This window comes from Gossypium hirsutum, chromosome D11, assembly GCF_007990345.1.
Source record: "Gossypium hirsutum isolate 1008001.06 chromosome D11, Gossypium_hirsutum_v2.1, whole genome shotgun sequence".
Lineage (NCBI taxonomy): Eukaryota > Viridiplantae > Streptophyta > Magnoliopsida > Malvales > Malvaceae > Gossypium > Gossypium hirsutum.
In genome coordinates, this window is record NC_053447.1 from 56,401,264 (window position 1) to 56,416,691 (window position 15,428).

At 34.8% G+C, this 15,428-nt stretch overlaps 1 protein-coding gene across 1 annotated transcript; it reads right to left on the reverse strand.

The window, feature by feature from the left end:
• Positions 1–10,335: 10,335 nt before the first annotated feature.
• LOC107928727 (uncharacterized) lies at positions 10,336–13,885 on the reverse strand. Its single transcript, XM_016859984.2, has 6 exons — positions 13,711–13,885; positions 13,528–13,599; positions 13,258–13,431; positions 12,536–12,661; positions 11,568–12,424; positions 10,336–11,064 (listed from the first exon to the last, which is right to left on the reverse strand). Exons 1-6 carry the CDS (start codon positions 13,883–13,885, stop codon positions 10,336–10,338), a joined length of 2,133 nt encoding a protein of 710 aa, XP_016715473.2.
• Positions 13,886–15,428: the final 1,543 nt, after the last annotated feature.

A 15,428-nucleotide genomic window follows, 5' to 3' on the forward strand; every position in this document is an offset into this window, starting at 1 on the left:
GGTCCCACTCGAGCATGCCACACAAGCGTGTGGGTTTTGGGCCAGGTCATGTGGGCCACACAGGTAAGGCCAATTTGAGCGTGTGGGCCCACACGGGAATGTGGACCCTTAATTCTAAAATTTTCGCTAGGGTCGCACGGGTCTTTTCGATCAACTGTAGGCCTACTGTAAGGTCGGTAAGGGCTAACCAAACCCTAAAACTATGTGATTTGTTAATCTGATATTTTGCTCTGTATATGACACTGTTATGCATGTCAAATTATTCTGATGTATATTTATATTTGATATATGTATATGAGCATGTAAGCATGATGATTCTAAAATTTTATATCTGGTTCGGGTGGGATATGTTTATGTCGAGGAAGTGTTCTGTATGGCGATCACCGTCTATATTTTGCAACTTGATTGTACATTATCTGATATGTGTCGTAATGGCACGATAGGGTGTGTAGGGATAGGTGGGTGTTGTTAACCCCACATAGTGTGATGGGATGGTAAGAGTTGGTGTGTAGAGGATGGGGGTAGGATTATGTATATTTGTTCTGTATATCTGTTTTTGTTATCTAAATCTTTAAAGGACTTAAGCCCGAATCTGAATTTGAATCTTAATGTGATTGTGTATGTGATTTCTGTATGTATAGCATGTCTATTTCTGTTGGGTTACACATTGAGTTACGTAAACTCACTTCTGTTTGTCTATTCTGTCTAGGTAATCCACAAACTTAGACGGATCGGTGCAGCGAAGTCTCGCGGTGACCACTTGTCTATGAACTAATTTTAAACAAAGGTTTTATTTATTTAAGAATTTATTTTGGGAGTTTTGTAATAATTGGACTCTCGGACGGTTTGGTTTAATTTTTGGGATTTGGATTTCTCGTTTAATACCTTATTTGTGACAGTTACCGAAAACATGGTTTTACTAAAACAAAGGTTTTCCAAACTTATGAATGTGATTTTAAGAAAATCATGTTTACTATAACTTTTGCTGTAAGTTACGTTTGGCAAACAAATCAATTAAATAACGTTTTCGACAACAGGTATAAAACGAATTTGAGTTTTTAAGCTGAAATGACTTATCAAAACGAATCTGTTTTCAAAACCCATCTTTGTGACATCTCCGGATTCGGCCATAATGTCTAGGCTGGGTTTGGGGTGTTACAATTCATTTCCATAATCATTTAGCCCCTTTAACTAATAGAATTCAACTTTTACATCTTTTACAATTTAGTCTTTTTTACCTAATTAACCATTCAAACATCAAAATTTCTTAACGAAATCTTAATACGACCTTAATAATATCCCAAAGACACTAAATAAATAATAAAATAATAACTCACTCATCGAAATTACCGTTTCGAACCACTGTTTTTGGTATTATTGAAAACAGGTTGTTACATTGAAGATGATCCCAATGAATTGAAAACATTGTTAAAACTCTTCTAAAAGAATACTCAAGAGAAATTCTTGAAACAAAAACTCAAAGAGAACTTATTAACTCAAAAGAGAAATTGAATAATGATAAATTGTTTTTTTTTGTAAAATGTAAAAGAATTTATATAGGCTAGCTAAATAAATTTAAATAAAACTCTTAAGTATACTAGAACTCTAATTTACCAAAATAATAAGTAGTTTTAAACTAAATTTTCCTATTGACATAAAACTCCTAAATAACTTAAAATACTTAATAATTATAAAAATTTAGAATAAAATAATAAAAAAATAAGAATAGCTGATAAATACAATATTGAGCTCATATATAATAAAAATTAAGCCTAAAACCCGAACCCAATATGATTTAAACTCGAATTAAAAGCTTGTAACTTGTAATTCTTATCATAATCCCATCCATAAATTTTGGTCCTCACTAAAACGGTCAGAACTTGAGTTCTCGAGCTCGAAATAAAGTGATTCAAAGTGTGTTTTGAAACTAAGAGATAGATCTTCGAACGCTATAGAGACATCTTAATCCATATATGCCTTGATCTCATACAAATATTTGTTGCAATTTGACTAATCTTTTCAGCTTGAAAATTGCTAGCTTGGTTGGGCTTTGAGGTAGTGTATGTCCATCACATCCATGGGTCTGAAATAGAGTCTTGAGACTCGCATTAGTCCCCCTTCCTCAAGAAGATTCACCCTCAAATCTTTAGTTGAATAAAAATAAAATATATTATAATTAATAACAATAAAATAAAAAAACAATTACCTAAGCCTTCTTGTGCACCAAAATTATTTCCAGGATCAAATATATGATTTTGATCTCCCAAATTAGCATGGATCAAGTATCTCTTTCAAAAACAAACCATCAACAATAAACAAAGAAATATTAGGCACATCAGTGTTCAAGTAAAAAATAACTTGTAACTTTCATTGAATATGAATGGTCATCCATAAGAATTTCCAACGATGAGTCAAGAATTTCATATAATTATAAAAATCAAGAAGTTTAATATTATTATATAGAATTCATCGTTAAAGGTCAATATAGAAAATTTCTTTGCAAGAGAAAATATATAAAATGTTTTAATAAACCTATTTAGTGCAACAAAATTACTATTTTTAACCTTTCAAAATCTAGATAAACCAATAAAATTAATTGAAACAAATAAAGGTTTATTGAAACTTGACAATGAGAAAACATGTCGTTGGGAAATTTAAAATCATTAGCATACTTATCAAACACATGCAATGCATGCCTTCTTAATTCAATTTCTAATGTTTCCTTACATTTCTTACCTTATAGAACTTATGGAGAATTATCAATATTCATCTTATTTCTCTCCCACAAGTAAAATTGTCTATCGATGGTAGAGTAATGTAATTGGAAGTCCATCAATGGATCCTTGAAATCCTGTAACAAGGAAACACCACTAAACAAATTTGAGTTATAGTTAGTTAAAGCATAATTATTCCTCACTTTTGCACGAATATTTTATTGTTTTCTATTTTCTTTTCCCACTTGAGAAATCTCCAGTTTTACCTCATGTATTTTCACTCACCAAAGTGGAGCATCAAGTAGACTGTTATCACTCAAGGTCTCTTTTCTCTTAGTCTTTTTAATTTTTCTTTCTCCTTAACCCCCTAACAAAATTTCATCATTTTCAATTAGACTTTATACACATCTTTAAGCTCCAAATGGGCTAAACTGTATTTTTTTTCCTTTAAACATAAGGAAGTAGCGATTCAATTTGCCATGGTGTACCACATCACGATCATCTTTTTCTCGGATCACAAAGTTCACCATCACAAATCTCTTTTCCACTAGAGTAAGAGTCAACAAAAGGCATAAAGTCATACTTACTTTCTTCTCTAATTGGATATTTAATTAAACATCGGAAACCCTCATGATCTTTTGAACTACACCAATAATATTTCACAACATGTGAAAGATTAATTGTACTCATCAACAAATCGGTTAACTTGAGCATAGCATTGACATTTTGTTTTAACCTCTCTGTATTAATGAGAAGGAATGTAACGCTTTCGCATCACTTGCTTCAACTTGTCCCATGTTTCAATTACCCTTTTGTGGTTTCGTTGACGATTAATTTCAAGTTGAATCCACCAACTCAACACATAATCCGAAAATCTACAGGTTGCCAATGGGACTTTTTCCTTTTCCGGGCATTTATAGTAACGAAACATAAGTTCAATTTATTATTCCCACTCACAATATTCTTCAGGATCATTCTTTCCATGAAGTTATGGAATTGAAAACTTTAGTTTAACCAAAAAAGGCTTGCCACGATCATGAGTACCCAAAGTTTCATTAGTGTGACGATATGCTCGTCTACAAGTATTAGAACAAATACGAGGTTATTCATTATCCCCATCATCATCACTATCACAACCACGAAACCATCAGTTCAAAGAACTCTCCAAATGAATAACAGCTTGAGTAAACATTTGAATTCGATTTGCAAGCTGAGTAATACTCCTTTTTTTGTTTCGTTCGAAACTTAGTCAAATTGGCCTCAATTGTATCATGTAACCCGTTCAATTGTTGATGTCAATAATTTAACATCCCCACAATATCCTTAAACATAACAACTTTTTATTTGTCATTGGATGGTGTCTCATCATGGTTTTTACGATTACGAGTGTTACAAGTCATTATGAAAACCTAGAAAAAACATAGCTCAAAAGAAAAAAAAATAAGCAAACCTCACCTTATTCATTCAGAAATAAAATAAAATTCTCAATGAGATAAGAATTAATCTTATAAGTCTTTTAAAATTTTTTATATCAATTAATCAAAATATATTAGAATCAAACTAACAAAGCAAACCTAGTAGCAGTGGGAATCTAAAATTGACTAGACACCAAAGAATTGTGTTGCATGTAGGAAGGAACGTGCAACGTACTTTAACCTAATAACACAAGAAACAATAAAGTCTTAGAATGTGTATAGGAACAATAAAAATAAAAAAACCAATGAAAACCTAAGGCTAAGAGTCAATAAAATCACTAAACCCGAAAACCCAAAAAATTATGAAACAACTTGACAAACTTCGTTCGAGGTGTTGCTGATCTCCAAAAATCATGAAATCTAAATTGGAGCCCCCTCAAATAATGTAGATCTTATATGTAACACCTTATACCCAGCTTAGATATTAATATCAAGTCTAAAGGTTACATCGAAATGTTTAAGAAAAACCAACATGAAAGTAATTTAAAGCCAAACCAGACAAACCAACGTGGAAATCCAAGATTACAAACTGAAATCCAAAATAAATCATATGTTAATTCAAATTTAAACAAACATCAAAATATCTAATAAAGTGAGATGGCCGAGCTCCCGACACACCGAGACTCCTAACTCTATGGATTATTATAATGCAGACAACAAATAAAATGAGATTATAACTCAACGTGTGCAACTGATATATAGGCAAAATAGCAATACAAATATAACAATTCTTGCCCAAATTCTTATATAGAATAAAAAACAGATCGCACTTAGCAATATCGTAATAGTTAAGGTAAGACATAGAATAGATCAGATATAGATGCAGAACAGACCAGAATCAGATACAGCTTCCTACACCCATTAACTACACACCATATAGGGTATTAAGTACCCATCAGCCCTACGCACCAAATCATGTCAGTATGACACATTTCAGAGTAATTATAATATAGCTACCAGATCAAAAGCGATAAATCGCTTGAATCAGATATAGAGTTGTGGCTTAACCACTCAATTCAACAAATCATTAAACTGTCGGGACTTCCTTTTTTATACCACTCCCACCCAATGCAAATGCAAATTATTGATGTTAAACATTAGGGATGTACAAACAGTTATTCAATTACAATCCATTATCAGAAAATACAGATCATTATCATTAAATAGTTATTGTATCAATTATATGTATAGATAATTGATTATTTAGTCTCAGAATATTAATTATCAAGTTCAACAATCTAATTCAGATCATACGAACCCTACGGAAGGCCTACATTTGATTTTTACAACACTTACGGCCTTGGGAAAGATTTCATTATTTTGGCCCACTTGCCCGTGTGGATCCGCACGACCTGGGTGTCTAGCCTGTGTAGTCTCACAGCCTGGCACATACCCATGTGGCTCAAAACTGTGAGTTACATGGTCTATCACATGACCAAGCACACGTTCTTGTGACTCACAACCCCTTACATGACTTGGACACACGCCCATGTCCCTGGCCCGTGTGACCTTGAATTCAAAACTGTGAGTTATACGGCCTGGACACACGCCTATGTCCCTAGCCCTTGTGTCTCTAATTCGAAAATAATGAGTTACACGGCCTAACACACTGTCGTGTGGCTCACAAGGCCAAGCGCATGGCCATGTGGCTTCGGGAGCCATATTTTTCAGTATTCAAAACTTATAGAATCTCGGGTTTTCATTACACACCTGGTATAACTTCGATGCATGAGCAACGTAGAAGAATACCCTAACCTAAAGCGACATAAATGACCAAATTCGCACAAATAAACAGTTAACTAATGATGTCAAAACTTCGACACAAAACCTCAAAACGAACTATCGCTTACTGGTAAGTCAATGATAATTACTCAAATTAGCGTGTTGGAGATCATTACCTTCGACGTTTACGCCTAAAAAGAAAGCCAAACAATCACATAATAACGAATTCAAACAAAACAAGTCGAAACCAACTTCGACCAAAAACGAATGAAAATGGATGTTTAACATAAATTATACAATAAAACTCATGCAATTAACTTTCTAGTCAAAAAACAACGAAATGCACACCTACCCAAGCTCATAGCAGCAAAATTTTTGGCAATTTTAGTGATTGGCCAACCAAAAGAAGAAGGAAAAGAGGAAAAAAATAAATGTTTAGGAACCAATTTCTTTTAAAACAAAACTAAATCTGCAAAGTAGCAAAAACATATCCCCGTTTTGTTTATGCATAGACTTGAACACAAGACCACAGAGTATATAGAAACTTTACCATCGAACTAGTAGGCTTATTCTTAACCCAAATTAACGCATAACTAAACTTAAGTTGTCAGTTCAATGATAGGAGTTATGCCAAATAAACTATGAATTTTCAAGAGGGAGGACTTGAACCCTCGATCTCATACACATAAACAAAGTACTTAACCACATATACAAAGACTTAATTATTGACCGAATTTATCAAACAAATGTTCAAATTTTTGGGGCGTTACATGATATGAAAAGTTTCGGCACAAAATTCAACCCATAAAATATTTTGTAGTTTTTCTTTATTTCTCGTATTTTTCTATTTTCATTTTTTCGATCACTTTTTAAATCACTTTTTTGTGGGAAAATTTTTCTATATTATAAAATAGTGCCAAAAAGCAGTATGTAAATTTTTATATCGTTTGAAAAATGTTTACCCACTGAAAAATAAATTTTTTCGAAAACTTTCTAGTAAAACAATTTTGTTTTGAGAATGTTTTCCAGAAATCAGTTTTATAAGAACATAAATAAGACCTAAAACATTAAAATATGATACCAAATGATCAATATGAGAGGAAGAGGATCGTAGATTTGCTCAAGTCGCATATTTTACTTAGTGTTTTAGACGTTCGGAAAGAAACTTGAATTTTGACAACTTGAAACGCAAACAAATCCAAGTAAAAAAAAGTTAAAGAAAACAATTAAAATAAACAACTAAGATAAATAAAATAGAACAATAATTCAAAGATTAGAATGAAAAAAAAAAGGAAAATAAAAAGATGAATGGAAAAGATAGAACGTGGCGTGTAGAAGTCCTAAGAAGCCTTGGAAACAAGAAGAATCCACAACTCCCTTCAAGCGACTCTAATTTCCCCTTCAAGAAAGAAACTTGGCAAAAAAAAAGTTTAAATATGATCCCCACAATCTGAAAATATTGTTAAAACTCTTCTAAAAGAAAACTCAAGAGAAATTCTTGAAATAAAAACTCAAAGAGAATGGTAGCTGTCGTTATGACCACCAGATTAAATCCGTTATTCAACCAACATTAACTAGTAATATAGGGTAAATAGGGAATCGTCCCACGGAGAAGTTCGCGTTAAATCTATTTGAAGGGAATTGTAATTAAGGTAATATAAAATGCAGACAAGAAAGGAAAAATGGGGGGTTTGCTAATAATGATCTAAATTAACGAATAAATTGTAGCTTAAATTGTGAATGCTGAAAAAATTGTCAAATTAAAGAGAAAGGATGCTTAGTTATTCACGCCTTAATCCACCAAGCACAAGTCCTTCCCGATCTTAAATTATTTTAGTAGTCCAATCTAGCAACAAAGCTGAAAATGCACTTACGAATTGAATTCCTATCCCAAGTAAATTTAATTTCAATTAGAGAACATTCGTAATTGAAATCCTACCTTTAATTATTCTTTGTTGACTAATTAAAAGTGCATTCAGTATTTTAGAGACTTCACCTTGTGTTACTTAAAGAAAATCCTCCAGCGACTTCCAAAATTAAATTCGTAGTTGCTTCAATTAGCGGCATGCCAATTAATCATCACCAGTTCTAAGTGTAATTAAGAAATTCGGTTACTCAGTTGCACTTAGATGATTATAAGAAAAGTCCTAAATTAAGTAGGTGATCAATCTAATTGATTTAGAAAATTTCCTTGAACGATAAAACAAGCAACTCAAGAATGCCAAATCTAAATTTAAACAAAATAAATCTTCAAATTCCTTGTGCTAGGTTTCATAAGTGTCTAACTAAGCTTGAATATTCTAGCCACTCATAGCAATTGAAATGAAATAAATTATAATCAGCATAAATTACAAATTGAATCTAGGAGAAGAAAATTCCTCCAATCGTCGAGCTTCCCTTCTTCCGATTAGCTAAAATTCTGGGCTGCTGCTTCCATTGCTTGATCGGCAATTTGATCTTATCCCCATTTTCCTAGTTGAACCCGTTGAATAGCCTCAGCTTAGTAGAGTTTAACTTTAATTCAACTCTTCAAGGCTGATTTGGCTTCCTTGATTCAATTGGAGTCGGCCACCGCTAGCAAGAAGGAAATTAATAATTATTCCCTTGCTGATTTTGTCGCATGTTTGGCCTGCTGTACTTCTAATTGGACCGACTTTTGTCCCAATGTTAATTTAATTCCTTCGACCATCATATGATCGTCATTCAGCAACTTATTCATGCAGATTAAATTCCAAATTGAGCCCATACGGACATCCAAATGTCCCTCACCTACACATGACATAAGATTGACGTTAAATTGCCGAATTGGAATGAAAATAAATTATCACGGCATGGAACGTACTTGATGTAATTTAGATTGATTTAAGATTTAATTAATCAAAGATTAATCAACAATTTAGATAATTTAGTCGAGTAAATTAAGCTAAAAATTGAACTTAACAAACTTCCCCATACTTAAACTATTGATCGTCCCTAAGCAATCAAGTCGAAGAAAAATAAGAAGAATTTCAAAAATATCAAGTCTAATCAAGAGTTGTTGCATCACCCATGCTTGGGATGAATTCTAAAATCAATCAATTAAGATTTTGGTTTATTCAAAAGAGGAAGATATAGAGGAAATTAATCATGCTTCTTTGATCAATTCTCACCGGAAAGAATTATTAATACTCCTCACTCATTGTGTTAGGCTAGTATAATGCTCTCAAAAGGAAATCGACCGTAATTAACCACCATAGGCTTGCTTGTGCATCTTACCTATAACATTACACATAAAATTCCATAAATATAATCGAGGAAAAATAAAGGTTGTAATGGGGCCGAGGTAATGTGCAGTGGACGGGAGGAATTTATTTGGATGGTGGAGCTAGTTCTCTTAAGCTAGTAAAATCATTTGGAAGTCATCAATCTTTCTTGTCTCTTTTTTTCTTCCTCTTTTTTGTTTTCTTTTTTTTCTGTTTTTGTTGTTGTTGTTTTTTCTTCAAGAATAGCTAACAAATCAACCCCTTATCGATTCCATTGTCGTATCACCTAATTCAGCCGTTCCACTTAATTTAGTTTAATGAAAAATGCTGCAATTTACTGCTCTTTCCTCAAGAGGATCAGCCTATTTTTTTCAGCTAAACATCACCCCAAATTAGCCAACATATGTCGGAATTATGATGAACTTCCAAACTGAATTAACTAGCCTAAGAAGGTGAGTTGATTCAGGCTTTGGTTTAATTTCTAGAGGTACAGAAAAATAAATTAAGATATTAAGGCTTCAAATTGGCTAACTAATTGGAATAATGTCAAGGTCGACTTTTATGAGTAATCGTGGCTTAATTCCTAATGCCTCTTAAATCATATTAATGGAAATCAAATTTATTACTAACCTGAATAAGATCTAAAGTAAGTTCTAGAGTAATTGATAGTCGATAACAATAATCACACATGAATGAATAATAGCCTCGCAAGTTTGCATGGATGTCCCAACTTACGCTCTAGGCTCAAATTTCTCACAAGGACCACATAATTGATCAATTAAGCAGATTAATTAATAATTTTTTTTTTCTTCGAACTAACCAAAAGCAATCAATTGAAAACAAAATTTAACCCAATCAATCGACATACAACCACCTCAATCAACTTGAATTCATGAAATACATCTGCATTCTTTTATTTAAATATTTTCCTAAAGGAAATTTAACAAGACTTATTCATGAAAGTTGCTAAAAACAAAACAAGCATCAAATATATTAGAAAATCAATGAATTGATTCTCCCCCATACTTAATGTTTGCATTGCCCCTAATGCAAAAGAGAATTAAAGTTACCAACAGAAAGAACAATACTAAAGGAAAAGATAAAAGAAAAACTTCCCTGAATACGTGGGTTGCCTCCCACAAGCGCCTTTGGTTTAAGTTGTTGGCTCGACATCACAATTCCTCATGGATCCTCAAGATTGATCTCCTCCAACCAAGCTGCTTGCTCCCCTTCATGAAAATGTTTCAACCTATGACCATTCACTTTGAAAATTTTGTTAGTTTTGAGGCTTCGAATTTTGACTGCCCCATGATGATGCACCTCGGTTATTATAAACGGTCCAAGCCATCTTGATTTCAACTTACCAGGAAACAGTTTAAGCTTAGAATTAAATAATAATACCTTTTCCCCTACCTTGAATTCTTTGCGAAGCAACTTCGAGTCACGAAATGCCTTCGATTTACCTTTATAGATGACTGAATTGTCATAGGCCTCCAAGCGCAACTCCTCCAATTCTTGCAGCTTCAACTTGCGCTCTTCACCTGCCAAACTATAATCCAGATTGCATTGCTTAACAGCCCAAAATGACCTATGTTCAAGCTCTAAAGGAAGATGACACGCCTTCCCAAAAACAACCCTATAAGGCAACATCCCTATTGGCGTTTTGTAAGCTGTTCGAATAGCCCACAATGCTTCATCTAACCGTTGACTCCAATATTTTCTATTAGCCTTCAAAATTTTCTCTAAAATTCCCTTAATTTCCTTGTTACTACTCCCGGCTTGCCCATTGGTTTGAGGGTGATAAGCTGTCGACACTTTGTGGGTGACACCAAATTGTGCAAATAAAGCTTTCAAGGTTCTATTACAGAAATGTGTTCCCTTGTCACTGATTATAGCCCTTGGTACCCATATCTATTTAAAATGTTGGTCTTAAGAAGTTTCACCACAGTTCTAGTATCATCGGCCCTAGTTGGAAATGCTTCTACCCATTTCAACAAGTAATCAACACACACAAGAATGTATAGATAACCGAAAGAAGAAGGAAAAGGGCCCATAAAATCTATACCCCATACATCAAATATATCACAAACATAAAAATTATGTAATGGCATTTGATTTCTGCTACTTAAATTGCAAGTTTTTTGACATGATGCGCAATTTTTACAAAATGCATATGAATCTTTATGAATAGTCAGCCAAAATAACCCACACTCAAGTATTTTATGAGCTGTTCTCTTAAGCCCAAAATGTCCCCCACCCTCTCGATAATGACAAAAATTAAGCACCGAATCTGTCTCACTATCATCAACACAACGCCTAATTATTTGGTCACTACAAAATTGCCAAAGGTATGGCTCTTCCCATAAATAAAATCGGGCTTGACTCCTAATTTTTTCTCTCTAGTGCCTAGGTACGTTTGTGGGGAACTCTTTAGTCACTAAGTAGTTCACTATGTCAGCATACCATGGCAAAACACTAGACAAATTATAAAGTCGCTCATTGGGAAATAAATCACTCGGCTCATTCCTCAAAATCCCAGTCTCTATCCTACTTAAATGATTAGCCACAAGGTTTTCTCTACCCTTCTTATCCTTAATCTCTAAGTCGAATTCTTGCAAAAGAAAATTCCATCTTATTAATCTCGGCTTAGCTTCTTTTTTATGCAACAAATATTGAAGAGCACTATGGTCAGAAAATACAACAACTTTGACTCCTAACAAGTACACTCTGAATTTCTCTAAGGCAAAAACTATGGCATAGAGTTCTTTCTCAGTCATGGTGTAATTGCACTGAGCTGGGTTTAATAGCTCGCTAGCATACCTAATAATATAAGACTCCCTACCATTTCTTTGCCCAAGTGCCGCACCAACAGCCCTATCACTAGCATCACATAAAATCTCGAAGGGTAATGCATAATTCGGTCCTTCAATGATACGAGCCGTGATTAATTTCAGTTTCAATTCATCAAAAGATTTTTTCCAATTCTCATTAAATTCAAATGCGACATCCTTACCTAGAAATGCACACAAAGATGACAATATTTGCGAAAAATTCTTGATGAATCGACGGTAAAAACCTACATGTCCCAAGAAGGATCGAATTCCTTTCACAGTAATTGGATAAGGTAGATTTTTAACTACCTCGAATTTTGCTTGGTCGACTTCTAATCCTTTAGCTGAGACGACATGCCCCAACACTACACCCTTCTCAACCATGAGATGGCATTTCTCAAAATTCAATATCAGATTAGTCTCAATGCAACGTCTAAGAACTAACACAAGATGATGCAAACATTGATCAAATGAATCACCATAAACAATAAAGTCATCCATGAACACCTCCATTAAATGTGAAATTAAATCCGAAAATATACTCGTTATACCTCTTTGAAAAGTGGCTGGTGCGTTGCACAATCCAAAAGGCATTCTCTTGAAGGCGTAAGTTCCAAACGGGCAAGTGAAGTTGGTCTTCCCTTGATCCTCAAGTGCGATGGGTACTTGTAAATAACCTAAATAGCCATCTAAAAAACAAAAATGTGAGCGACCAGCTAACCTTTCTAACATTTGATCCATGAATGGGAGGGGGTAGTGGTATTTTTAGTGGCTTTATTTAGCTTCCTATAATCTATACAAACCCGCCAGCCGTTCTGCAGCCTTGTAGGAATTTCCAACCCTTCTTCGTTGGTAACTATTGTGATTCCTCCCGTTTTAGGTACAACATGAATTGGACTTACCCACTTTGAATCGGCTATAGGATAAATAACATCGGCTTCCAACCATTTTAAAATTTCAGTCTTAACTACCTCCATCATTGGCGGATTCAGTCGGCGTTAGGGGTCTCTTTTGGAGACTGAATCTGGTTCTAAGGCTATCTTGTGAGTACATAAAGTCGTACTAAGCTCCCGAATGTCGGCTAGTGTCCAACCGAAGACTTCTTTATGTTCCCTAAGAACTCTAAGTAGCTTAGATTCTTGCATTTCGGTTAAAGCATTCGACACTATCAATGGTAAAGTTTGATTTTCACCCAAATAAATGTACTTTAAATTTTCGGGCAGCTCTTTTATCTCCAATTTAGGTGGTGAAATCAATGAAGGAATTTGCTTACCAGTCACCGTAAGGTTAGGGAGGATCGGCTTGAATCGTGTCAATTTGGGTGAGTCTAATGCATAAATTGAGTCAATTAAAGAATCAGAAACGATAAATTCATGCTCATCAATATCAAAAATGCTCTTAACTAGAACGCTTTTCAACTCGTCCTCATCCCCTAATTGATAGACATCTTGAACAAAATTGTCAATTACATCAAGAGTAAACACGAAATTAATATCAGTGGGATACCTCATAACATAAAATATATTAAATTTAATTATCTCACCATCAAATTCCATAGTTAAATTCCCTTTATGCACATCAATTTTCATTCTCACAGTCTTAAGAAAAGGTCTACCTAAGAGTAAGGGCACATCAATTGAATTTTCATTAGGTCACATGTCTAAAACATAAAAATCAGCCGGAAAGACTAACTCATTTATTTGCACTAGAACATCTTCTAAAACACCATCAGGGTAGGCATTACTCCTATCTGCTAGTTGAATTATCAGTCCTGTGTCTTTCAATGCACCTAATTGAACCCTATCGTAGATACTCCTAGGCATGACATTTATAGAAGCTCCCAAATCAAGCATGGCTCTATCAAGTTTAAGGTCTCCTATCTTACAAGGTATCGAAAACATTCCCGGATCTTTGCATTTAGTTGGGAGTTTCATTTGAAATACCGCAGAGACATTTTCGCCTAAGCTAATTTTTTCATTTCCAATTAATTTCCTTTTAGATGTGCATAATTCTTTCAAATACTTAGCATATCTAGGCACTTGTTTTATTGCATCAATCAATGGAATATTAACTTGTACCTTACGGAAAGTCTCTAGAATTTCGGCATTGATGTCGTCTGACTTTTCCTTCCTCAAACGCTGTGGAAATGGTGCCTTCGGCACATAAGACCGAAGTTGATTATTAGCATTCTGACTTGTTTGTGCTCAAAGCTCGGGAACCCTCATTTCCTATTCAAAATTTGTTGCATCGTGCGAAGCAGTGGGCTGTTGTAAACGTGATTTCCATGCTTCCTTTGGTGCTGCTTGCGACGGTTGTAAATCAGCCTTTGGCAAGGCTAAATTTTCCTCTTCAATATTACTAAATCGGACCTTTTTTCCCTCAATGTCGTCTTCCTCGTCGCTATTTTGGACCTTTTTTAATATTGATCTCAACTCCTTCCCACTTCGCAAGGTTATAGCACTGACATTATCCCTCGGATTTGCCACGGGCTGTGATGGTAACAGATTATTTACCTGTGCTTGCAAGTTCTCAAGATTTACGTTGGTCGACGAGGTTCTGGTTTGCAATTGCGTCACTGTCGATTCCAAAGACTGAAGCCTTCCATCGGTTTCCTTCTTCTGGTTAGCCATCATCTTCATCATTTGTTCAAGCATGGTATGGGTCTTGGCTTCGGCACTCAGGTTTTGATGGGTTGGTTGTGACATATTATATGGTCGGGAATTTTGCTGCTCAAATCCTGGAGGCGTAGCTCAGTTTTGATATCTAAGATTAGGGTGATCTCTCCATCCCTCATTATAAGTAGCTGAGTACGGATCATACCTCCTCTGATTTGGAAAGACGACGTTAGCTTCCCCTTCCTGTAATGTCGGACACATATCTATGGTATGTCCTTCTAAACAACAAATGCCACATAGTGAAGCTTTCGCAGTACCTCCAGTCATCAACTTACTTACCATAGCCGTTAAATTAGCTAATTGAGCCTCCATCATACTCGACTGGCCCTCATCCATTCGTTTACCCAAGTCGGACCTCCTGAGATCGAGTTGCTGTGTATTTTGTGCCATATTAGCGATCAAATTTCGGACTTGCTCAGGAGTTTTATCAACCAATGCACCTCCACTCACGGCATCAATCATACCTCGATCTTGTGGCATCAGACCTTCATAAAAATATTGCACTAAAAGCTGCTCGCTAATCGATGCTGTGGACAACTCGCACATAGCCGTTTAAATCTTTCCCAGTACTCATATAGTGACTCACCTACCAGCTGCTTAATTCCACAAATTTCTTTCCTAATCGACCCTATCCTTGATGCCGAAAAATACTTCACAAGGAAAGCCTTATGTAACCCTGTCCAAGTTGTGAATGAACCTGGTGGCATGTAATATAACCAATCCTTCGCCAAACCTTGTAATGAGAAAGGAAAGGCTCGAAGCTTGATTT

What these genes read in the sequence shown, in the direction of transcription:
- LOC107928727 (XM_016859984.2), bottom strand. Translation starts at nt 13,885, where the DNA reads ATGTTTTCGATACCTTGTAAGATAGGAGACCTTAAACTTGATAGAGCC. An exon ending in TTTAACTATGGAATTTGATG is followed by an intron (nt 13,432 to 13,527) that starts GTGAGATAATTA and finishes ATTTTGTTCAAG; the next exon opens with ATGTCTATCAATTAGGGGAT. An exon ending in CTAAAGAGTTCCCCACAAAC is followed by an intron (nt 11,065 to 11,567) that starts GTACCTAGGCAC and finishes CATTTTAAATAG; the next exon opens with ATATGGGTACCAAGGGCTAT.